Here is a 25124-nt window from a genome sequence, read left to right on the forward strand (position 1 = left end):
TCGGAGCCGCCCAGGGCCGGTGCCGGCTGGGTGGGACTTCCCTGTCCCGCCTAGTCCTGGGAGGAGCGAGGAGCGCGGCCTGCCCCCGAGGCCCTTCCTCGCAAGGCCCCGGGCCGTCTGCGGCTTTCCCAGGAATCCTCCACCCAGGCCCGCTGAGCCCCGAGGACCACTAGGTCCGAAGACGGGCCGTCCAAGGTGTACTGCCCTTAGTTTAGCAGGCTTCTGATTCTCTTGTTTTGCACTGGAGGCCTAAGACGGCCAAAATGGCCCAGAGATTAGCGCCCGGGCTAGAACTGCGGCGTAAAAGAACCCAGAAAGGCCCGTTCTGGCCGCACATCGCTGGACTTCGCGCACTGATTGTGCCTCGAGTTCGGGCAGTGTGTTGGGGAGACGGAGAGCACAGGATCATCGAGGCGCATCTTCCTGGCTCATTTTACTCTGAACATCCGTATGGAGGGACGGGAGGACGTTCAGTAACTGTGTAAAGGAGTTGCTTTAAACATTATTTACAAAATGGAATAATACGCAGAATAAGATGCACGATGAGCATATCCCCGCCATAAAAGGTGAAACTTGGAAGAAATGTCCGTCTGGGGTGGGGGGGGGTCTTCGAGCTTCATTTCCTGATCTGACTGCCCCATCCCACTTATCTCTGGACGCGGGGGTAAATGATGTAAAATTCCAGTTCTCAATAGGTGACGCTGGCCCCAATTTTCCAGGAGGAAGACAACACTGCTAGCGGGCAGGCGGCGCTCAACGTCACCGCGGGAGCAGTGCGCACAGGCCGAGCAGCGCGACCAGCAGGAGCGCGAGCACGGGCGCGGGACCAGAGCCGGGGGCGCGCAGGCAGGCGGCGTACGCGTCGAAGGCCACCTCGCGCAGCGCGCACACGTGCTCCGCGCGGCAGACCTCGCCGCAGGCCCGCGTGTCGTAGCTGACCGAGTTGTAGACGTAGTAGCGCTGCAACGCGTCCTGGTCAGTGGCGATGCGGCCCAGCGCGGCGTGCATGGAGCGGGCACCTGCGTCGGGCACCCCGTAGGCCTCCGTCAGCCGGTACTCGAGCTCCCAGCGCGCCTCTCCGCGCGCGTTCGCCTGGCTCAGGTTCATGAAGTAAGTCACCATATTCTGCAAAGGGGTCACGGGCAGGCAGGCCATGAGCAGCTGTCTACTTCCAGCCCTAATCCCCCACTTTGCCTTTGTCCCCAGATTCTTTATATCCATAATAATGACCTCTATTTGTTATTATTTACTACTTACCAGGTGTGCGTGGCAGACATCCTCTAATTGAATCTGATGTGGTAACTGCTTATTACCCCTATTTCACAGATGAGAAAACTGAGTCCTAAAGAGGTTAATTCCTTTGGCCAGGGTCCTATAGGTGTTCAGTGGCAAAGGCAGGAGTGGAACCAGGTGGTTTATCCCATGGCCTGTGCATTTCCTGTCCCAGCAAGCTCTCAGATACATAGGAGATGCTCAGTAAATATTTACAAAATAAATGGATAAAAAGCAACTTAGAAGTAGGATGGAGTGCTTGCTGGAGAAAGGTTATAGAATTATGGTTGATTGGAGGGCTCAGGTACATCTTCAGGACTAGAATCTGGAGGGGTCTATCTGTCCAACACTTTCCACTTAAATTTGTAGACCTGCTTCAGATCACTAGCAGTGGGGTAAGAGGAGTTGTCATGTATGGATGGCAACTTCCTGCCTCCCATTTTATAGATAAAGCAAGGGAGGCCCAATAAGGTAAAATGAGTCATGCAGCCAGGATTCAAACCCAGGTCTGTCTGACTCCCTCCCTGAGAAAGATTAAGGCGAGGGCTAGGGCGGGAGCTGGGAGGAGGGTCCGAAGGGAGGAGGGAGTCCCAGCCGATGATTCCTCTTGCTAAAGCCCTGACTGCCCATGTGGACAACAGGCCATACTCTTAAAAACCCTCAGACCTTCTCCGTCTCCATTTACTCCAGAATCAAAGACCTAGGTTGTTTCATCCAGTCCCTGGTTTTAAATGTCCTTTCTCCCAGGTTAAATCTCTGTACCCACCTCTTCCTGGAAGTCCAACTTGAACACCCTGCTGCCTCCTCCCTCGGCATTTTCGCTTGGACACCTTTCAGACATCCCAAAATTAACAGGTCCCAAACCAGATTTCTGATCTTCCCTCAAAACCTGCTTTTCCTGCAGTGGTCCCAATTCAGTCAATGGCAACTTCATCCGTCCAGGTTTTCAGACCAAAACCTTGGAGACCTCTTTAATTCCTCTCTTTCTCTCATACCCCTCATCCAATCCACCATCAAAGCCTGTCTGCTCTGCCTTCAAGATAACATTCAGGATCTGGCACTTCTTACCACCCCTGTGTTCCTTCTCTGGCTCATCACCTCTCAGTGATTTTTACGGTCACCTCCTTACTCATTCTCCTGTTTCTGCCCTGGCCCTCTACAGCCTGTTCTCTGCATAGCAGACATGGTGATTTTGTGAAATGGTTAAGTCAGGCTATTGATTCCTCTCCAAACCTTCCAAATCCAGAGTCCTACTCATGGCCTACATGATCTAACCTCATCTCTCCCACTCTCCCCTTGTGCCTTCAACTGCACCACACTGGCCTCCACGCTCTTCTCCTAACACACTAGGCACATCCCACCCCTGGGCCTGTGACTTGCTCTTCCTCTTCCTTCCCCGGACGCTAACATGGTTCATTCCCTCAATTTATTCAGAATTCAAATGCCGCTCTATCAGTGACACTTCCCTGCCCAACTCTCTAACAGCACACACACAGACCCTATAACCATCACCACCTGCCTCTTCCCTCTGTTTTCTTTTCTCCTTAGTACTTGTCTCATGCCATACTTTACTTATTTGTTTATTGGGTTCCTCCTGTAAGAATGTCAGCTCCAGGAGAGTGGTGACTTTGTTTGTGTTCTCTTATGTATCTCCTGAGCTAGCACAGGTCCTGGCACATGGCAGATGTTTAATTTGTTGAACAAACTGAGGAATAATATTTCTGTGTCATTTTAGCAATCACCGGCACATCCCAGGAAGTGAGAGATTGCTTGATGAGTTGGAGACCTACTTTGGCTGCAGCATAATCAGTGTAGAGAAGACGTGGGCCAGGGGCCTGAGGTCACATTTGAATACCAAGCCAAAGAGATCCAACTTATCTTGGGGATACTAGGGAGCCACTGAAGGTTTTTGAGCAGCAGAGAGACAGGAAGTGCTTTAGAAAGAGTAATACCTTATGTAGTATGTTGCAGAGGAGCCACAGCAGGGCCGTGCTAGAGGCAGGGAGACCGGGTAGGAGGCCGTGACAATGATCGAGGGCAAAGGGACATTTGGGGGAAAAGAAATGACCTAATTTGGTGGCAAGATTTGGAGGCATTAATAGCTCTGGGGTTCTGATCCTGAGCTCTAGAAGGGTGGAAGTAACTTGACCTTCCTGAGGCTCAGTGGTCCCTAGAGCGTGGATTAGCTGGGAGAGTCAGGGAAGATGGTAGTGTGTTCAGGTCCCTCCCCTCCCCCTTCCCCTTCCCCCTCCCCGAGCCCCGGCAGACCCAGGGCTCCTGACCTGGAGGTTCAGTGTGGCTCGGTCATATTCGAACACTCGGATGCCTGGATTGTTGGCCCCGTTGACCACTCCAGGTAATGTGGTTTTCCACGGGGTGACCCCAGGTGTAAGGAACATGACACTGATGGGAGTACCTGTCAGGAGAGAGACAGCGGGACTAAAAGGCTGGTGAGAGAAGGAGGGAAGTGGGCTGGCAGGTGCCCTCCAGCTTGAGTACCTGCATCATCATAGAACATCCGAAAGCTGTCGGTGTGGTGATGCCCGAAGAACTGCCCTGCAATGACTCGATGGTGCTCCTGGACCACCTTAAGGTACTTCTCGTTGAAGCCCTCCCAGAACCACGCTTTGTTCTGAGTCTTCTCAAAGAACCCCGGGGGCACGTGGCCAATAATGTATACCTACAAGGAAAGGGTACCCAGGAGGGGCTCAGAGATGACCTCCCCAACCCTTCATTGCCACCTCTCAAAACCTGCCATCTCCCCAAAGGCAAGGAGTCAGGCTCAAATGGACCATCTCCCAAAGTGTTCTGCTTTTCCAAGCAGATTCCAGCATTCTCTGTATGCAGTGATGAATGTATCACATGCTTCCCCACCTCTGTGCCTTATTTCTGTAAATCCTACTCAAACTTCAAAACCCAGTTGAAAGGGCATCTATTCGTGAAACCTTCCTGATCCTTTAGAGACTGATCTCTTCCTTGGAGAACTCCGGCGCTATCACTAAACTTTCCTTGCATGACCGTGCAGCAAGCACAGGTTAGGTGTTAGTGTGTGATCATGTCTTACGTTCCTTAAGTCACTCAGCCAACAGTACCTGGACCCTTGGCCACCACAGCACGAGGTGGGGGGGGGGGGTAAGGGAGAGGGCAGTTAAGAACATGAACTTGAAATCAAGTGTGTCACCTCGCTGAACTGAAGTTTTCTCACTGGGAATAGCATCTAACTTGTGGAGGGAGCTTTGAGTTAAATGAGGTAATCCATAGAGAGTGCTCAGAAGCACCAACCATGAGATCCTGCTGGGATGTGCTGTTCAGTGCAGGGACTCAGGCAAATGAGACAACAGGGCCAGTCCTCAGGGAGGTGCCAGCCCCGCAGACCAGATGGACACAAGGGCAGGGCATGCCCTTGAGATCTAGGACACAGTGTGGGCTGCAGCTGTGCTGTGTGACGACACTGGCAAGAGCGCTGGACTTGGAGTCTGGAGACCGGGGTGGGTCTAGTCTCGGCTCCACCACTTATTGTGTGACACGGGACCACCACCACCCCTCGGGAACCTCATATCTGCAGTGGGTGTCAGGGTCCCAGCCTCAGGATGTTCTGAGGATGGAAGAAGCCCCCTCTTCATGCCAAGCTGATGAAGGACTCTTTGATGTGGGCATCTCGAGAGAGTGGATGAGTTTGTGCTGAGGTGGGAGTGATCAGGAAGTGATCCCAGAGAGGGAGGGGAGGAGGCAGGAGCCCTTACCATTTCCCCAGCTCGGGACGCATTGGTCAGCACGTCTTCCAGCCACTGGAACTGCTGGCCAGGGTCGGCCATGCTGGCTGTCTGCTCATTTTGGCTATAGTACAGGTTGGTGTTGAGGACCACGATTCGCCCAGTCGGCCCTGGCAACTTCTCAGAATAGAAGGCACCTAGGACATCACAGCCAGGGAAAACATGAAGAGAGCTCTTGTTTCTAACAAAATACACCTGTGCCCCCTCACCTCACTCTCCCACCTTCTTTCCCATAAGAGGAGCCTCATGGGTAAGATCAAAGGCTCTAGAGCCAGGCTACCTAGTTTCAAGTTCTGGCTCTATCGCTTATTAGCTGTGCGGCTTAGGAAAGTTACTGAACTTCTCTGTCTCAGTTTCTTCATCTGTATAATGGAATAACAATGAAGTGTGTTTGCCCCTCCAGATCCATTGTCACTCAGCCCTCTGCCCCAGCAGCTGATCTATGTGAACTATATCAATGGGCTCCTGTGACACAAGCTTCTGGTTAGGTGTGACCAATGGTGGGCGGGGATCCCCAGCATCAAGGTACTGAAGAAAGGGAAGAGAGTAGGGCAAGGTCACCTTGGGCTGGCTGTGTCTTTGGATCAGTTGTTCTCAACTAGGTGATTTTGTCCCCCAGAGACGTTTGGCACCGTGTAGAGACATTTTTGGCTGTCGAAACGGGGTATTACTGGCGTTGGCGGTTAGAGGCCAGGGATGCTGTTAAACATCCTACAGTGCACAGGTCAGCTGCACATCAGACTCATCTGGCCCAAAAGGTCAATAGTGACAAGGCTGAGGAACCCTGCTTGAACTGATGGTCACTGCCCCTTCCTAGGGTTTTTGCGAGGAATCTGGTAACATGCTGAAGGTAGTGCCTGGCACACAGTAAATGCTCTATAAAAATTCAGTCTGATCTTCATTAGTGCCAGGGGCTTACGAGCATGGGCACTAGAGTCAGCCCTGGATTCTGCTTCAAGTCTACGCCTTCTAAGCTGGATGACTGGCCAAGTAACTTGGTGTCTTTAAACCTCAATCTCCTTATCTGTAAAATGAGGGGAAATCAGTACTGATTTCATGGGGATATTGTGAAGACGAATTAGATCAGACGTGGGCACACAATAAGGGCTTACAGTAATAGCAAATGGTATTAGTACCTTCTTTGAAGAGAGAGATGGATTCATTACTGAGCCAGGGTCTCCACAGTTCTGCTACCTGATTGTAGATATTGTTGCTCCCTGCTGGGAACTGGTTTTTGGGGTGAAAGTCATGATTTCCCAAAGCAGCATAGACTTTAGTGTCTGAGAGAAAAAGGAGAATTATAAACATATATACGTGAAAGCGCTTGGTGGAGTTACTCATTTTCAGTCGATCACTGGCCATTAGAGCTGATGGGGAAGAGCGATGAGGAAAAATTCACAGATGAGGAAAATACAAAGATGAAAAACACATTTAATACAGTGTAGCTGAACTTTGCTCGGAAGGGCAGGGATACAAGGGAGAAAGCTAGAAGATCTAAATAATCTTCAGCTCCATTATCAGCCACTTGATAATTTAGTGTTCCTTGTTCTTGCCACTTCAAGAGCCATCTTACTGTTAGGGAAAGGGTCTGGTTCACTCTGCAAAGTCTTAGGAGTTTCACTCATCCACAATTCAACAGTATTTACTGAACACCTAGTTTATGCCATCACAGAGACCTGGAAACCAGGCATCCAGTCCCAATCCCAGAGGTCTAGCAGTGCAGTAGGGTTGACAGGTATTGAGTAATGAGAGGTGTGAGGGCTGTCACAAAGAGAAGAGTCACTTGCTACAGGAGTATATAACAGGTGGGAGAGGGGCCAGGAGAGGCCTCCCTGAGGAAGTGGCCTGTGAATGAGCCCAGGAGGGAGAGGGGAGCCTGTCAGACTCTTCTCCTTCTCGTGATTAGCCTCACTACTGCTTTCATTTCACTTCTGTGTCTGGCATGTAGTAGTTGCTCAATAAATATTTGATGACAAACGAAAACTCCTTTGAGCTCAGGACAGAGCTCTGCCCTCATAGGGGCTTGCCTCACCCCAGGGAGTGACTGAACCAATGAGGGCAGCTGGAGTCTCCAATTCCCACTTGGGAATAAATGTCTAACAAACCCTTTGTCTTGGATAGCCTGCGTGGTCTGGAAGTGCTGAGAGCTCTGCCAGAGGAGGAGGTTGTAGAATTCCCACCAGGAATTGTTCGCAAAGCTGGGAGCCATCAGTGTGACTACCTGGAAAAACCTCTCCTCTCCAGCATAAATGCCGGCAGCCATTAAGGATCTATTTATGAAAAAAAACACAAATTCCTGGAATCTCAAATGCAGATGAGAAGGGAGAGAATCTCCCACTTTTCGCTGCTTCTATGTGCCAGGCACTGTTAGAAGCTCCTTACCAGGTCCAGGAGGGCACAATCTGGCATCTTGTTCACCACCAAGTCCTCTACGCCTAGACTGTGTCTCATCCATAGTAGTACATGCTCAATAAATTACTTGTTGACTGACTACATGAGTGAATGGATTGCCTTATTTATCCTCACAACAACCCTCTGGCCAGATACCAGTATTCTCCTTATTTTAGGGGAGAAATATCTACAGGGAGAAAAGTGTCTTGATGACATCGCCCAGCTAGAATGTGGCAGAGCCTGAACTGGGGCCTGGATCGATTTGCCTTGCAAATCTTTGTTCACCACTTGGCAGTGCCCAGAGGTGGGAGGCCAGTGTGCACAGCAACTCTGATGGGGAATGCAGGTGGCACATGGCAGAAAGAACACATTACTTGAAACCCAAATCTTGAATTTCAGTCCCATCCTTCTAAGTTGCTTAAGCTTAAAAATCTACAAAACAGGGAATGTTCTGCTTGACCTCACCTGCACTTCAGCAGAATTATAATTCTCAAATAAATAAAGCCTCATTTCACCTTTTCCAATTTGTTCTCATTTTCACACCTCTACAAGTGAGGTGTGTCTTACCACTGAGGCCATGAGAAAGCGCTGTGTCATGTTTTAAGTGACAGCATTTCTTTTCTTAGCGAAACATAAAATAATGATGCGTCTTATAGTGGATATGGCATCTTGGATATTAGGAAATTCAGTAAATGGGCAAGTGTCTTATAAAGTAGAAAAACTTCTAATTACATCTGTATGTGAAATCATAGTTAATAAGGCATTTTCTTACCTATTACTTAACTTTTATTCCAGAAGCCCCATGTGGAGCAGAGGAAAGGTTACTCAAAGTTGGAACTGAGTTTGAATTTTTCCCTAGGAACTGACTAGCTTTGAGAATAGTAATATCTATTGTTGGTGGGGAGACGTGTCCAGATTTGACCCTAAGTAGTGACTTCTGGAAGATGAACCCTCCAGGCATGTCTGAATTGGGTTGGGTTGCGTTGAATTACATAGACTCCAGGCAGCTTTTTGCATACGTTGATTTATGTTGAGGAAAAGAAGTAGCAGAAAGAAGGTTGCCTAAAGGATGGATGTGTGATGGTGACAGCAGCTCTGGCCTCTCCTGGGAGTGGCAGTGGGAGTGGTAGGTAAGAGCACTGCTCAAACCAGGATTTGCGTGTCCCCTCCCCCAAAACCCCTTTGCCACATGACCTTGACCAATTTACTTGACCAAGGCTCGCATTTCTCATCAGTAAAACTGAGATAGTAATAGCATCTCTCTCTAGGATCATTATGACAACGAATGAGCTAAGATATATGGATTATATTCTTAGAGGAGTACCTGACACTTAGCACTCGATACATAGATACATATAACTATTGCTGCCGCTATTATTTGTTTTTATTATTTCATATCTGGGTCCTGGGAACCCCTGAGTAACACCTTTAGAGGAAGCAGCTGTACCAGAATGGCTGGGGCACCCCCAAGCTAGTGGGCTGCTCTCACAGGTCCCAGCTGGTGGCCTGAGAGCCTGATTCAGCCTCCAGAACCTTACGTTTGGCACAGCCTGCTTTAAAACATTTCTAAGGGCTATTAGGTAGTAGGGCAGATCCCACTCTCCCTGACATATCCGGTAGGGCTACTGCCATAATCACTCACAGTCTCTGCCTGTTCTCCCAGGTTCTGAAGGAAGGTCTTGGAAGCATCAAGAAACAGCACCTTGGCTGGAAGTCAGCATCTCCCAGAAGTGCCAGCAGCCAGGTTGGTTTGAGAGGGGTGGATGGCAACTGCAGGGCCACAGAAGGACACAGGGCTGTGTGCGAGCCCACATGAAACTTACCCAGGTACGATGCCTGGGTGTGACTGTAGCTGCCTTGAGAAGCGGCTTTGAGTATGGTATTATACAGGCAGGGCAGAAGGCAGTGAAATGGCAGGCATTTCTATTAACAGGTTCTGTGTGTATCCACAGGCTGACAAGCTCACAGGTTCCTTGCGGGGTTGTTGGAAGGTAAGAAATGATGGCTGTGAAGAGCCTGGCACAGAACCTGGCCCACAGCCTCATTGTTAATGGATGAAAGTTGTCCTCTCCATCTTGCTGCTGTGGTCCCATGGTGCCAGGCACCACCTGGGGTTCAGGGAATGCTGTGGGGGACCAATAGCAGGGTCTTACCTGGAAAGACTTCTCTGATGAGCTTGGTCAAGCGTTCCACAATTGCCAACACAGCTGCTTCTCCCAGCCTCTCGTTGGGTACATGAGGCGTGTCATCACTGCAAAACACCACTGAGCCAGTTTGGTGTGGGCGGCTCAGGATGGAGAATGAGAAAAGGAAGGAGGGGGGCTCTGCTGTGAGAAAAGAGGCTGTGGAACTGGACCTCAGATGTCCACTGAGAAGTATGACCATGCTGGAGATGGGGGTCACACGGGACAGAGCTCAGACTTGGGCTCTGCCATTGACCTGCTGTGGGTCCCTGGGCTGGTTATTTAACCTCTCTGAGCCCCCAGTAGGTCCTCTATAAAATAGGGATAATAATGGTATTTACTCATAGAGTATTTGTGAGACTTCAATAAAGGGTAAAATTATATAAATGTAAAATGTAGGATAGTAACTGCTAGATTGTAATTAATATTATTTAGAGAAGGAAGTTTTGGGATGCCAGTCCCATCTGCAAGCCCCCAGAGAGCTTGGGATAGAGAAGTTGTCTCTGAGTTGTGCTCCTTTCTCCAAGGTTTCTAAGAGGTCTGGAGCTGGCTTCAGAATATAGAGTTCAGATCTACTATATGGCAGATCCTGGACCTATGCTAGCACCATTTAGTCGTGTCCCCCACCCTTCTCCTTCCCTGTTTGACCTAAATTCTCCACCAGAGAATTGTGTAACAAGGTGGGGGAGCAGGGCAGGAGAATGGGGAAAGGTGAAGTTTGGGGTAGGAGCCCCTGAAACCAAAGGTCCTTATGACTTTGATTAAATTCAGCTTTAAATCCTAGCTCTAGAAATCATATGTGTGTGTGTGTGTGTGTGTGTGTGTGTGTGTATGTGTACACACACATATATATATGACCTAGGGCTTCCCCTGGATAGTCAGCAACCCCGAGGCAGCAGAAGACAGTAGCCGGACCTGACTGATGGTCACACAGTCCTGACCAATAGCAGCTGAAGATAACATCGTGACCTAAGTTATGTTTCAGCTCCTGAATCCTAAGGTGGAACAACCCCCTGGCTACTTTCCCATGACAGCAGACTGAGGGACGCGCTGGAACAGACCTCAGATCTATCCTCAAGACCTGAAGAAATGATTTCTTACCCTTTACCTCACCTCCAACCAATCAGCTCCCAGCATGACCTTGAACCCGTAACCCAGGGTGTCTTCCAATTTTTGCTCTATATAATCGATAGTCTACATGCTATCGGGAATTCAGACTTTTGAGCATCAGCTTCCTGTTCTCCTGGGTGGTGCAGTTCAGAAAAAAATAGCCAGTTTTCTCCACTGCAATTCTTGTTGTGTAGTGTTTGACTCTGGTAGCGTCGGGTGAATGGACTTTTTCTGTTCGGTGACACCCCAACAATCTAAAGCCTGAAGACTGCTGGGGCCCATGGGGCAAGGCAGCTGCTGCCCAGCTACTCCCCAGGGAAGTTAATTAGCGTAGTAGGTCTGATACTGCTGCCAGCAGCTCACACCGGCCTACTTTGTGCCAGGTAACCGTATCCACTAATTTGTTCTTCATAGTAACCCCACAGCACAGGTGCTATTGTTAGTTGTAGTCGCACAACAGCCTAGCCAACTGTCCCTCCATGTCTTTCTTTAAGGAAAGAAGAGTCTGTGAGATTGTGCCTTTCTGGGACTCTGTTCCATGCTTGGTTTACACCTTATGTGTCTCCGTCTGATCCCCAAAAGATGGTTTGCAGCCAAAGACGGGTAAGATATCTCACGGGAGACACAACCTAAGCCAGGCGGAACTGAGTGGGGATCCCTAATGAGCTACCTTAGAAAAATATGGGAAGGGGCCTTGCCTCCCCTTGCCCCTGCCTGGGAAAAGCTGTTGCCTTTTCCCTTGCAGCTGTTTGTGAGAGAAGTCATGAGGACAGCAAAGATCAGTTCTCTCCACTTATCTCAACGGAGCTGTTACAATATGAGAGACTTGACCCTGAGAAGGTACAGACCTTAGGTAAGACATCATGGGACCTTGTGCTTCAGCTGTTTGAAGGTTAAGATAATTGGCTTGGGATGTTTCTATAACGTGATAAGTGAGTCTCACAAACCGTGCCAAAAACACTGCTACTCCCTTGTATACTTATCAATAAAAGCCTCCAGTCAGCTTTATTCTGGCCTCCAGTCCTCTGAGACTGAGAGACCCCTGCCTTCTGAGAGATTTAACAGCATTAAGTCTCTGTTTGTTTCTTTCTTAAAAACTTAACCCAAACCGCCCCTTCTCGCCTCCTCACTGCCCTTGTTGCGCGGGACGCAACAGTTAGTCCCATTTGACAGATAAGGAAACCAAGGCCCAGAAAAGTGAGGAATTCTGCCTAAGTGTATACAACTGGAGTGGTGGAGCCAGGGTTTGAACCCAGTCAGCTTCAGAGCCTCTGCTCACACCCATTGCTGTGTCTCTGATACCCTCATTAGGGCAGCAAGGGAAGCCTTTTTTAGCCCCGTCGTCACTGGGGACAAGCCAGAAATCTAAAAGTATTGGAGCACAATTCCTTTTTCTTCTCTAGTTTGAAGGATCTAATTCTGTCTGATAGAAAACACATCCAATTTCTATAGGTTATTCCCCCCAAAGGATCGCAACTCTCCCTGGGAAGTCAAATTTCTTAGAATATGAAGAATTATAAAAAGGTTATAGAGGTCATCTCATCCAATGCCATCCACTTCTGCAAAGTCCCAGAGATTTCCCAGAAAAATCATGCTTCTTTGAAAGGATCATGAATTTCCTAAAGCGGTCACCTTTCCCAGAGGGATTCACGTCTTTCAGAATGTTACATCTCTCTCCAAGGGCCCCTCCTCAGAGAATTCAGAAGATCCCGCTCAGGAACAGGAGTCCGTGGTCATGACCTAAAGCTCACTCTCTTCTAAGATTGATTACTGAGCCCAGGGGGCGCCAGAGCTGTCCGGGCCCCTCTGGAGACTCTGTCACATTTCTTAAGTGTCCAGCTTTGCCCCTCCCCCTGCCAATCAAAGGGTCCATCTGATGATCAGTGTCAATCAATCCCACGTTACACTGAGCGACAGCTAGGGGCATCGTGGGCTTGATCCTCCCTTTTGAAGTGTCCACTGAGGCTGGAAGAGGGAGCAAGAAGTCAGAGCTCCTGCCGACCTTCTTCACCAGCTCCCTGGCTCACCACTTCCTGAAGGAAATCCTCCCCGAGTCCTGCCAGACGGAGCAGGTACTCTGTGGAGTTCCCACATCCCCCAGGAACCCTCTCTTGTCACTGGGATATAATTGTCTGCATCACCCACCAGACCGTGAGCTTCTTAAAGACGACTTAGGGTCTCCGTCATCTCAGCTCTCCATTGCCTAGCCTGGGCTGAGCACAGGACAGGCTGACCTACCAAGGGAGGGAGGAAAGGAGTCCGTGTGTGAGGGGGAGACCTCCAGTGATGACAGCGAGTGCTGAAGACAGTTGGAAGACTTACAGCAGCTTCCTTGGATAAGAAGCAGAAATGGAATCTCTGTGGCTGAGTGGAAATCACCCCTCAAGTTTTCCTCACACAGAGCAGTGATCTGACCAGTGAGAATCTCCCCCACCAGGGCCAGGGCGGCCCATGGGTGGCCAGCAGCTAACCAGGACATGTGGTGCCAATGCCGGATCACTTTCAGCCCTCCTACCTTCTCCCATCCCTGCATTTGCATCTCTAGGGCTTGCAGTCCCGAAACCCCAGTGGGGTTCATCCCCCAACTTAAAATCCATGTGCCCAGACGTGCCATGACCTTGTCCCGGTCTCAGTGAGAGCTGCATTCTGCTGAGTGGGGAGATACAGAGGTCGAGGGCACCGACTTTGGAATCAGCCAGGCCCAGGGTCCCCTGGACAAACTGCGTAACTCCTTGGCCCTCTCTAAAACAGGGCTGGTGTGATGACGAAAGGAGATAGTGTAGGAAGATGCCAGGTGGCAGATGGCACACTCCAGGGGCCCAGTGAAGGGTAGCTGTCATGACTGCTCTCACCCTGTCCAGAGGATGAAGTCCGGCTGTGGCTCGATCTCCTTCATGGCGTAGACGGAGGAGTTGATGAGGACCCAGGGAGAATCGCAGAGGTAGTCACCCCAGGGGCCCGCGTCCGACACTGGCTGGGAGCCGGCTGATGGGCACACTTGGAGGGGGTCTGTGGACACCTTGTAGTCAGGGTCCAGGTGCAGGTCAGAGATGTGCCAGAACTTCCCTGCAGAGGAAAGGAGACCCTCCTCAATGTGCGGCCCTCCCCGAGCCCAGACTGGGGAGGCCGTCCAGGAGAACCCTGGGCCGAGGGAGCGGAGGTTGCACAGGGGAAAGGAAGTTTTCTCTGAACTCAGCGTCCAGAGAAAATGGGCCGCAGGCTTCGCCCAGGGAGGCGTTGTGTGGAACAGAGAATAGGCTTAGCTCTGTCCCTGACCTGTGACCTTTAACAAGGCCCTTTCCATCTCCCCACCTCAGCGTCCCCATCAGCAGCATGAGAATGCTTTGGGAGTTCTAAGCCGAGTGCTTGTCTTAAAGCACAGGTGGGAGAAGGTCAGGGTTAAACACTCAGGCTCGGGAGCCACATACAAGCGCTGTGACTTTGGGCAAGTTGCTTTACCTCTCTGAGCCCATAATTAGAGCCAGATCTTATCATGCGCCAGGGAAGTACATACAAAAATCTGATGTGGGGACAGAGTCCCAGAGAGCAGTTTCCAGGCTCTTGGCCTCATGTGGAAAGGTGCTGGCTCGGGTAGTAGATGGCCATCTGCTGTGGCCATCAGCTGTTACCGGTTAGCCATTAACCGGATATAACTGCCGTGGCTAAGCCAGCAAGGCAGATTGCAGTTAGCAAGGGGTTGGTTGGTTGGTTGGTTGGCAGAGAAGTGGACAGCGGATTGTGGATCGTGTGGATCCTGCTTCTGTGTCTCCAACCCCGCGGCCAGCGAGACTATAGTGATATGACTCCCCTATCTATGGCTCCGTTGGTGTTCCTTTTGGGCTTCACCATATCCTGCGTTCTTGTGCGGGGAGCGGGAGCTGAGACCCTGCATGACATCTGACCTGGGAGAAGGCTTACACACCAAATGGTTTGTTTTGCTGATTAATAACAGCAAAAACCTGGAGAATAGGTGTGGAAATGGAGTTTAAGAGTGCTAGACCAGAAAAGAAGGACCATAATTTCAGACTGGGCCTGTGGGGACAGAGCCCCAGAGAGCAGTTTCCAAGCTCTCGGCCTCACATAGAAAGGTGCTGGCTCAGGTAGTAAATGGCCATCAACTGTGATTGGACGGCCATCAGCTGAGGCTAGTTGGCCATCAGCTGTAACCAGTGAGCCATTGGCCACTAATATAACTGCTGTGGCTACGTTAGCAGGAAAAATGGGGGCTAGCAAGAAGATGGTGGCTGGGCTGGCAAGCACGGATTGCAGTTAGCACAGCGGAGTGCGGGTTGCAGATTGCAGAGAAGTGGACAGCAGGTTGCGAACAGTGTGGCTCCTGCTTCCTGTGTCTCCAACTCAGCCGCCAGCGAGAATATAGTAGTATGACCCCTACCTATGGCTCCGTGGGTATTCCTTTTTGGCCTCACCATGTCCTGCGTTCTTATGTGGGGAGCGGGACCAGAGACCTCAAAGGCCACCTCGCACGAATTCTTCTGTGGGTGTATGTGTTAATGATTCTAGATGCAGGAAGGCAGCTCACGCAGCTGGGAGTGGTCCTGTTTGCTGAAGTGGTTGACTGAAACCTGGTCTCAACTCCAAACCAAGGGAGACTAAAATGCCCAAAATCTCAGTATGATACAGAGAAGGGAATCCAAAGAAACAGGCCACATGGAGTGGATTTATTATCTGTACCCAGCACGGAGCCTGGTAGAAGTACTTTCAATGATGATTATTAAAGAGAGTTGAACGGGTGTAGCCTCTGCTCTAAATTCTGCATTTTTGACTAACACAGGGTAGGGCCTGGGATTTCCTTACCCTCCACCATTACTGTCACTTCTATTTCCATTTCCTGTGTCACTCAGAGCCAACAGCCAATACTTACCCAACCTCCGGAAACTGGGCCTGGGCCTGAGAGTCTGGCTTGTGTTGCTTTCAGGGTCGGATGGTCAGGGCACCACCCAAGCCACGGTGCAGCTCTGGCACAGGCCGGAAGGTCAAGTCAGGCCCCTGTTCTGCACTTCTTGACTTTTTCTCCCAGAGGCTTCTGAGCTTTTTGCCCACCTCTCCAGATCTAAACCTGGTCTCAGGAAAGGGTCAGAAACTTGTTCACACTAAGGTGCAAACGACTGACTAAGCAAATCCTTATCCCTCCCATGGTCATTATACAGTCCTGCTCATCATACTTAGAGGTTTGTTCATTTATCCCCATTTTGCAGATAAGGAAACTAAGCTTCAGACACCGAGGTGCTGAGATCACATGGAAAGTGGTTGGGGGAGGGGATCCTGTGGAAATCATATCCTTTCTCAGGAAGATGTGATTGCTAAGGGGGGAACACCAGTGCCTTCTTACCTTAAAGATGTCTTTTTGTAGACACTCTGTGCCTGCATTTTTAATTTTTAACCAAACAGAGAGTCTTTGTTTATAATGGGAAGAATTTAAAGTTTCCATACAAATTGTGATCACTAATATATTTATATTACTCCTATGGGGCAAAATCTTAAACGAGAGGAAAGAAACTAACTGCCCCGTTTCAACTAGTAAATGGGGAAAGTTTGGGGGCTTTCCCAAGCCCTCCTCTCTGACAACCATGACAGAGACCATTCTCTTGCCTCAAGCAGGCTCTTTCTCAACTAACCACACATATTGAGCAGTTCTGCCCTTTGACGTCAGCCCTCAAAATATTCAATAAACTTTTCTCCACTTCAGAAACTCCTTGTCTGCTGATGGAGGCTCAAGTGTTAATTATGGGTTTGTCCCTTCTTGCAAGCTGCAGTCTATCAGTGTACAGAACTGAAACTCCTGCCAGCCTCCCTGGCACTTTTTAGTGACCTCTGTGTGCATGTGTGTGAAGGCCTGACTAGAGGACAGGCTGGGATTGCAGAAAGAATGACACAGAGAGCCAGAGGGCCAGGCAGAGAGCTCCTTCTCCTTGGGCTCCAGTCTCCTTGTTGTGGAGGTGGTTCACAGACCCAACTCACCCCACTCATTCTCCTCACAGGGCCTCTTTCCTGGCTCCTCTGTTACTTCCCCCAGTCTTCCCCAGGTCATCACATGGCCGCTTTCCCTGCTTCATTCAAGCTTCAGCCCAAAGGTCACCTCCTCAGAGAAGCCTGCCCTGACTACCTTTTCTCAAGTTCCACTTACCCCCACCCATCTGGTCACTAGCTATTGCCTCCCTCATTTTCTTCAGAGCACTCTTACATATGAAATTGTCTAGTTGGCTTGCTTATCCATCTTTCCTGTCTGCAATGTGAGTTCCTTGAGAACATGAAGCCTGTCTTGTTTATCTCTGTGTCCCCAGCACCTAGAACTGCCTAGGATGTGGAAGATGCCCAAATATAAAGAAGGTGCCAAAAAAAAATGTATACACATTTTAAGAAAGGAAAACTGTATTAAAATCATAATACTCAATATATACTGATAACAAAAGATGAATACAAGTCACGTTTGACTTCTGCAATTACAAGAGGTGCTCAGAGTGGTTACCATCAGTGATTACGGCGAACTACTGCTTGAGCAATGTTGGCCAGAGTGTCCACCTGTATACATTTTTTTGCCCCCTCCCCGTCTGGTATATTCAATGAATGAGCAAGGATGTGGGGAGGATGATTAGCACTCAGAGAAGGTTAGCTTGCTACCCTTTACCTATTTATCTCATTTCACCCTGGCAGCCATTTTGTGAGGTGGGATTCTTATGCCCATTTCACAGATGAGGAAACTGAGGCTCAGACCCAGAGCTGAGACACAATGTTGACTCAGAGCCCTCAGAAGGTGGTTTTTATAATACACATGTTACCCATAAAAGAATGGGAACCACAGGCTTCTATGGAATTAGTCACAGATTGTGAGGAATTAAACTCTAATTGTTATGTCATGGAGAAGGGGTGGGCACCAGGCCCCTGGAGAGAGAGGCAGGTTATCTGGTTTCTAATCCAGGCTTTTCGTTAGCTGAGGATTCTGGGCAAACCGGTTGGCCTTGCTGTGAGGGTGTTTGACACCTGGCCTGTTTCTCTGAGCATCAAATAAGATATTGAAGGAGAAAGGGCTTGTAGAGAAGAATCTCAGTATACCATGTCCCTGGCAATTCCCCCTGGGGCCAGGAGTGAGCCTGGGAGGGGGTGGGGACCTGGGCACTTTAACACTTTACCCTTTAGACCCGAGCTTCTCAAACTTGACTGTTTGACACCTCAGCTGGGAATCTCATTAGAATTAAGGGGCTTTATATATTCATACTGCTGGACTCTTTTACAGTTAGAAAGTATTCATGTATTCCTTGATTTTTAAGAATTGCTATACCAATCTTAGTTGTCATTATGATTCATTAATTATTGAGAAGATGAATACATTTCATATCAAGTACAGTGAGGAGGTGAGGGTACAAACCTGGGCTAGAATTCCAGGTCCACCATCCACCAGCTGTGTGAACATGAGCAACTTACTCTGTGCCTCAGTTTCCTTGTCTGAGGAAACCCCCTGCCTCTTCGGGTCATTGTGAGGCAATAGGTGATAATGCATAAGCACTCAGCAATGCAAAACAGCAGTTACTCCGAATTTGGTCCCCGGAAGGTCCTACAAGTCCCACTTTTACCACAGGAGGGAGATGGGACGAGGGGGGGAGTGGCTGCGTCCTTCCCCTGCTTGCCCCAATGTCCCCTTAGCTGCTGTCCTTTGCGGGTAAGGTACAGGGCCAGCGTCAGGACATTTGAAGCAGAACAATGTGAAGACAGATCCGTCTCCTTCTAGATGGTCCTCGTGGAGTGCAGGGCTGATGGGCATAGCACACCCTCTGGTTTTAATTTTGAGAGCTCAGCTTTGCTCCAAACAGTCTGCTGGCCCTCCTCCTCCTTCACTACAGAGGTCACCGGGCCCCCTGGTCCATTGGAGATGACAGACAGAGGGCCCAGGGCCTAGTAGCTTTGTAAGGCCCAGGGAAATGTCCTGAAAAAAAATGCATTGGCTCTAAGGTTTAGGAAAAAAACAACACCATCAAAATCAATACATCATTTCAAACGCAATATTAAATATTAAAATTTCATTAAAAGTCATATATAATGTGAAATTCTTTTTCTATAATTTATAATGGGGTCGGGGAGACTCACGAAAATCATTCCTAGGGCCCAAGGTCTTAAGCTGACCGAAAGGTGAGTTTGCTTATGGTCAGAGACAAAAAAAGGAAGGCAGAAAGACACCTTCCATTTATTTAGCACCTACTGAATGCCAGATGCCGTGTCAAGCACTCTACCCATGCAGCCTCAGGACAAAATTATGAAATACATTCTATTATTGGATCCATTTTACAGATGAGGAACCTGGACTAGTTAGCACCAGACCTGTGATTCACATCTTGTCAAAACAGAAATGAACATGGGGCACTTTTCTCTGCCACTAGCTAGCAGTGTGACCTTGGATATTAAAAAAAAAAAAAATGGTCCCTTAAACTTTTACAGAACTGTACCATGTTTGTGCGTGACTTCACTTAACTATCACATTTAATCTCGCCTCTGCTATTATCACTATTTTATAGATAGTGAAATAGAGGCTCAAGTTCACACAGATTTTAAAAGGTAAGATCTAGGTTTTCTGGCTGGAGGCAGTGGGTTGTTTTGAGAGGGTGTGCATGAAATTTGGAGTCAGGAAAATCTTGTTTTGAATCCTGGCTCCTCTACAAAGGCAATGGCAAGTGATTGCCTCAGCTGAGCCTCAGTTTCCTTCTTTTAAAATGTGGACAATGATATCAGTAGCAAAGGGGTAGACGTGTGTGGATGAAAGGAGAAATCTCATGTGCAGCACCTGGTGGCAGGGTGGACAAGCCAGCCGAGGGTTTGTTCCCTTGGCCACTCTGACCCTCAAGCCTCTGTTTCCTCAAGTGTAAGATAACAGTATAACAAAGGTCATCTGAAGGCCCTGCAAGTTCTCATGCTCTGTGATTCCATGACTTTTGTCTGTTATTGTGTGTGACTCACATTGCCAACCAGTCTCGGTCCTTATTTCAGTCCTCTGCTTTTGACTCTAAGCAATAACCTCAAACACTTCCATTGGTATTCCTCCTCTGTAAACTAAGGCCCTCCAAGACACAGAGGGTTCACTTGTTAAAACCAGCCTTTACTGACCCCTTGCATCAAGGATGAGGATTGCGTTCTCCTCACAACAGCCCTATGAGGTAGGCTTACCACTTTGAGGGAAATGTTTTCCTACCATGCTGACCCACACTGAAAGAACTTGTCTGTTTCTGGGCAACTAAAAGCAGAAGGATAATGCAGGGTTGCATAGGGTATGTGTGGGAGGAGAGAAGAAGCCAGCAAGTTGGTGCCAAACTCCAGCTCGTGGCTAGGGAAGATGGAGGCAGAAACCCCACAGTTTTATGCAAAGCAGGGATGATTGCTGTCTGATTGGACTTCATGCACTTCATGAAGAGACTCACATTCTGTAAAGACTTAGAAGTGCTGTGGAATTCTTTTTCAATTGAATTTTGTTTTTAAATTATAAATGTATACATTCCAGAAAGTTTGGAGAAAAGAGAAAAAACAATACCTTAAAGTCCACTATTCCAAGAGAACCCATCAAAGAACATGATGCGTGGGGCAGATGAGTGTTGTGAAGATTAATTTAAATTGGAGTAGGGGGCGCTCTCACACCCTTAATCACTACTCAACATTAATTACCCTAAAACAGGAAGAGACTTACCAGTACTTTTCATTTCCAACAGGAAGATGTTTTTCTTCCTGGAAGATGTTACTCCAGCAGGAAGAAGGAAGATATTTTTCTTGTCTGGCAACCACTCAGCCAATGAAAGACTGTTACAACTCATCCAATGAAAAGCCACTGTACTTTGAACTACCAGTTTCCTCCAATGGACTCTTTGTTTACAAAAGCCCCTCTGAACTTCCCCTTTCCTCTATAAAAGCATGTTACAGTACTTTGTTCTCTGGATTTGCTGTGGTTAACCATTAGCCCACATGTTCTGAATTGTAATTCTTTTGTTGTTCCTGAATAAACCCATTTTGCTGGAGAAATATCTAGCTATCTATTTGTTTAAGGTCAATAGTATAGACATGGTCCTGCCACTTCCTAGGTGTGGAATCTTGGACAAATGTTATGTCCCTCTGCATTTCATTTTTCTCACCCACAAAATGGATATAATGATAATAGTACCCACTTTACAGGGACTATAAAAATCAAATGTATTTTTTTATTTCACGTTTCAAATAGGCATGTATCAAGCACCTTGCACAAGCATTGCCCTTCATAAGTGCTCAATAAATAAATGTTAGCTCTTCTTGGCTATTTTCCTTAATGTTTGTTTGTGTTTATATAGCATTATTTTAAAAGCGATTGAAATTGTTCAGTGTGGGTGCAGGTCCAGAATCATATACTAACTAGATGTGTAACCTTGGGTTAGTTACTTAACTTCTCTAAGGCTCAATTTCCTTGATAATCCCTATGTCACAAGACTATTGTGAGGGCATTATGTAATAATTTCAGCAGTGTACAGCACATAATAAGTTGTTAATAAGTGTTATTGTGTTCAATTTTGCTATATTGTCTTGAAACTTTTCTACCTGGACGTTTTACCATAATCTATTCAGCTATTCCATTATTGATAGCATTTCTCATTAGTATTATAAACATGCGATGATATCTTAGTGCATTTGGGGGGAGGAGAGATTCTTTTTAACCACTAAGACCCTGGGCTGGGGGTTTGCCAATTGGCATTTGTATTTTTAAGAAAACATATTTAAAAGTGAGAGTGAGGGAGTGGAAATTCTTTCAATCATTCCCCTCCCAAACCTCCAGTAAGACTCGCAGGTCTCCGAGTCTCCCAGATGGGAGCTGGGTATCTGCCTTCAACTGGAAGGAGGTCTGCCACTCTCAGCCTTCTCCCAAGCAGATGACCCTCATACATCCTCCCAGGGCTTGTCCCAGAGATAGTTCCACCTTTAAGTCACAGCTTTTGGATCTGAGTCCTTTCCAGGCATTTTGCTCTGGTCTCATCTCCCCCAAGATCCTCCTCACTGGCCTCTGAGATTCCCAACCACATTGGCAGAGCACTTTGCCAAGACTCCCAGCTGCCCCTGGGTAGGATCTGAGGAAGTAGACTGACCAGAACTGAGCTCCATAGGGGCAAGCAATGAGCAGAGCCCTGAGCCAGTACTTCCCCTCTCAGCCTCAATTTTTGTAGCTGCAGAAGAGTGCTGGATCATCTCTAAGGTTCCATTCAAAGGACTACAGAAAAGAGCAATCTAGAATCCTAAGGAAAACTATAGTTCCAACCCTCCCACTGACTCTCCTCTAAACGCATGGAAATCTAACAGACATCTCGAATTGGATGTATCCCAAATCAAACTGCCATCTCAGCAAATGACATAATATAGACATCTCAGCAAACGACGACTATGTCCTCCAGTTGTGAGACAAAAATCTTGGAGTCACCCTTGAGTCCTCCTTTCACAGCCACCATCTGTCAGCAAGTCGTCCAGAATCAGACCATCTTCCACCATCCCAACTCTTACCTCCCCGGGCCAAGCCACCATCCTCTCTCACTGGATGATGACAGTAGCTTTCCCACTGGTTTGGCTGTTTCTCCTTTACTAGGGTAACCTACCATCCCAGTTTGCCCAGGACTGCAGGAGTGTCCAGGGCCCCAAACTTAAAGTGCTGTAACAAGGAAAATCTCAGGCAAACCAAGATGGATCGGTCCCCTGCCTTTATGGCGTTACAGCCTCTTCCAACAGAACAGCCTGGGGGTCCTTTTAAATATACACAAGTCAGCACAGCTCTGCCTAAAACCCTCTAATGCTGTCCTATTTCACTCTGAGTCCTTAAATTGTCCACAAGTTTATACATGAGCTGGCGCCAGCCGCCCAGCCGCCCACTCCCACACCCGTGACTCTCTGGCCTCATCTCTGTCACCCCTCTTGCCCACTCTGCTCCAGCCACGCTGGCTTCCTTGCTCGTCCTCACACACATCACCTGTGCACCCAGCTCAGGGCCTGTGCACATTCCAGTCTCTCTTACTGGAATGGCCTTCTCCAGGTGACCACATGGCTCTTTCCTTCACTGCCCTGGGTCTCTGCTCAAATGTCACGTTATTAGACAGCTCTTCTCTGGCCATCCCATAAGTATTTCTTCCCCAGAATAGCCCTGAATTCTGCTTTATTATTCTCCACAACACTTGTTATCTCTTGGAATACTAGGTATTTACTTGTTCATATGTCTTTTGGTTTGTTTCTCCCCAGGTGAAGGAATACTTCATGAGGCTTTGTTTTCTTTTCTTTTCTGGTTCCTAGAAGGCACATGGTACATAGAAGGCCGTCAACCAATATTTGTTGAATGAATTCATGAATCTTCCTGCCACCTTCTACCTCTACCAGCTGGCTGTCTCTTACATATAAACACCTCTTAGCAAAATCAGAGTCCCTCCCCTGGCCAGCTGTCACCTCCACCTAAAATCTACAGGCTCAAACAGCAGCCCTACCGCCTTCTAACCCTCTCACCTGGCCTCCTTATCTTAGCTTCCTCCCTTGCTAGTTTTAGCAGCTTTCTGTGAGCAGCTTCGGGCAGCCCCCATCCTGAGTACACAGTACAAAACAGAGACGTGACAGGCGTTTGCAGCGCCTACCTGGATCAGCCCTGGCGACTCCCCAGTGGGCCAGGAAAATCAGCAGCTTGAGCAGCCTCATGCTTGGGGCTCGAGGCATGGGGTTGGTTCTCCAGGAGCTATTGCTCGCGCCACAGGCTTCCTAGGTAGATGTTGGTGGTCACTTGCCTGAGCTGAACTTCCTGTCCTGTTACTTGGTGTTCCCAGTCATCCAACACATCTGGCTCCTCCTCCTCCTTAGCCCAGCAGAGTGTGAGCTGGGTTTTCCCGAGGAGAGGCACCAGCCAGGACTTTGGACTCTGCAGTAGAAAGCAGCACCTGTCCTGCCAGTTCCTCAGAGCATGTCACTCCAGCCAGCAACTGGATTCTCCAGGCAACTTACTCATCCAGCCCGTCGCTGAGAGGCAAATGTCATCCACTCGCAGTGTTTTCATGTTGCCCCACCCAAAAAAACCTGTATAAAATGGCTGGCCTTTGCCATCAAAGGAACTTAACTGCTGGTTGGGGGTGGAGCTGCTTCACCACAAATGAACCAAGACTAAGAGTCATCCATTCATTCATGCTGGGAACCATGTCCCAGGGAGATGTATGGGATCCAGGACAGTCCCTGCCATCAACAGGGGGAGGTAAACCGCTGCACTGGAGTTCAGCATGTTAGATGGCTTGACAAGCCCAGAGGAGGGATATAGCTCAGATGAAGGAAAGTAAGAGGGCTTCTGGGAGGAGGTGACACAGGATTAATCTCTTCTTTTATTATTGACATTGTCAAACATAAACTATAGGGAGAATAGTGTAATAAACCCCAGAATACCCATCCTTCAGCTACAGCAGTTGTGAATTTATGGCCAATCTTACTTCATCTACCCCAACCCCGACTTCATTGGATTCTTTTAAAGCAAATTCCAGAGATCATATAATTTTGCCCATAAACACTGTAGTATGTATCTCTAAAAGATAAGTACTCTTTCTTCCTAACACAATGATAATACCATGATCAAACTTAAAAAAATAATAGTAATTACTATCACCAGGTAGATACTTGGTCAATGTTTAAATTTCCCTAATTATCTCATAATTATTTTTTAAAAGATTTTATTGGGGAAGGGGAACAGGACTTTATTGGGGAACAGTGCATACTTCCAGGACTTTTTTCCAAGTCAAGCTGTTGTCCTTTCAGTTTTAGTTGTGGAGGGCGCCGCTCAGCTCCAGGTCCAGTTGCCATTTCTAGTTGCAGGGGGCACAGCCCACCATCCCTTGTGGGAGTTGAACCAGCAACCTTGTGGTTGAGCGGACGCTCTCCAACCAACTGAGCCATCCGGGAGCTCAGCGGCAGCTCAGCTCAAGGTGCCTGTTCAATCTTAGTTGCAGGGGGCAGAGCCCACCATCCCTCATGGGACTCCAGGAATTGAACTGGCAACCTTGTGGTTGACAGCCCACTGACTCATGTGGGAATCAAACCAGCAGCCTTCGGAGTTAGGCGCCTGGAGCTCTAACCACCTGAGCCACTGGGCCGGCCCCATCTCATAATTATTTTTAAAGTTGGTTTATTCAAATCAGGATCCATACCGGGTCCACACATTGCATTTGGTTGGTGTGTCTCTTAAGTCTCTCTTAATTTGTAGATCTCTCTCCCCGCCCTCCCGCCTTTTTCTCTTGTTCTTTGTCAAAGCAACCAGGTCATTCATCCTGTGAAATTTCCCACATTCTGGCGGATTTGGCTGATTGCTTCTTGGTGTTGTCATTTAGTTCCTCTGTCCCCTATATTTCCTCTATACTGGTAGTTAGATCTAGAGGTT

The 25124-nt window shown here is 48.4% G+C and overlaps 1 protein-coding gene and 1 long non-coding RNA gene across 2 annotated transcripts; one reads left to right on the forward strand and one right to left on the reverse strand.

Moving 5' to 3' along the window:
• The first annotated feature begins 385 nt into the window (after window positions 1-385).
• Window positions 386-21021, forward strand: LOC308500506. The gene is made up of 6 exons (XR_013993742.1): window positions 386-566; window positions 720-3865; window positions 9100-9180; window positions 11224-11332; window positions 11475-11582; window positions 20437-21021. It is a non-coding gene; the product is annotated as an uncharacterized lncRNA (long non-coding RNA).
• On the reverse strand, window positions 423-23558 carry SMPDL3B (sphingomyelin phosphodiesterase acid like 3B). The gene is made up of 8 exons (XM_081055511.1): window positions 23350-23558; window positions 13582-13795; window positions 9590-9687; window positions 6182-6325; window positions 5016-5182; window positions 3772-3952; window positions 3555-3688; window positions 423-1125 (listed from the first exon to the last, which is right to left on the reverse strand). The coding sequence occupies exons 1-8, from the start codon at window positions 23426-23428 to the stop codon at window positions 760-762; spliced, it is 1383 nt and encodes a 460-aa protein (XP_080911637.1). The 5' UTR covers window positions 23429-23558; the 3' UTR covers window positions 423-759.
• Between the last annotated feature and the right edge of the window lie 1566 nt (window positions 23559-25124).

This window comes from Rhinolophus hipposideros, assembly GCF_964194185.1.
Source record: "Rhinolophus hipposideros genome assembly, chromosome: 8".
Lineage (NCBI taxonomy): Eukaryota > Metazoa > Chordata > Mammalia > Chiroptera > Rhinolophidae > Rhinolophus > Rhinolophus hipposideros.

What these genes read in the sequence shown, in the direction of transcription:
- SMPDL3B (XM_081055511.1), bottom strand. Translation starts at nt 23,428, where the DNA reads ATGCCTCGAGCCCCAAGCATGAGGCTGCTCAAGCTGCTGATTTTCCTG. An exon ending in AGTCGCCAGGGCTGATCCAG is followed by an intron (nt 13,796 to 23,349) that starts GTAGGCGCTGCA and finishes TTTCCTCTGCAG; the next exon opens with GGAAGTTCTGGCACATCTCT. An exon ending in CGTCCCGAGCTGGGGAAATG is followed by an intron (nt 3,953 to 5,015) that starts GTAAGGGCTCCT and finishes CTTTCCTTGTAG; the next exon opens with GTATACATTATTGGCCACGT.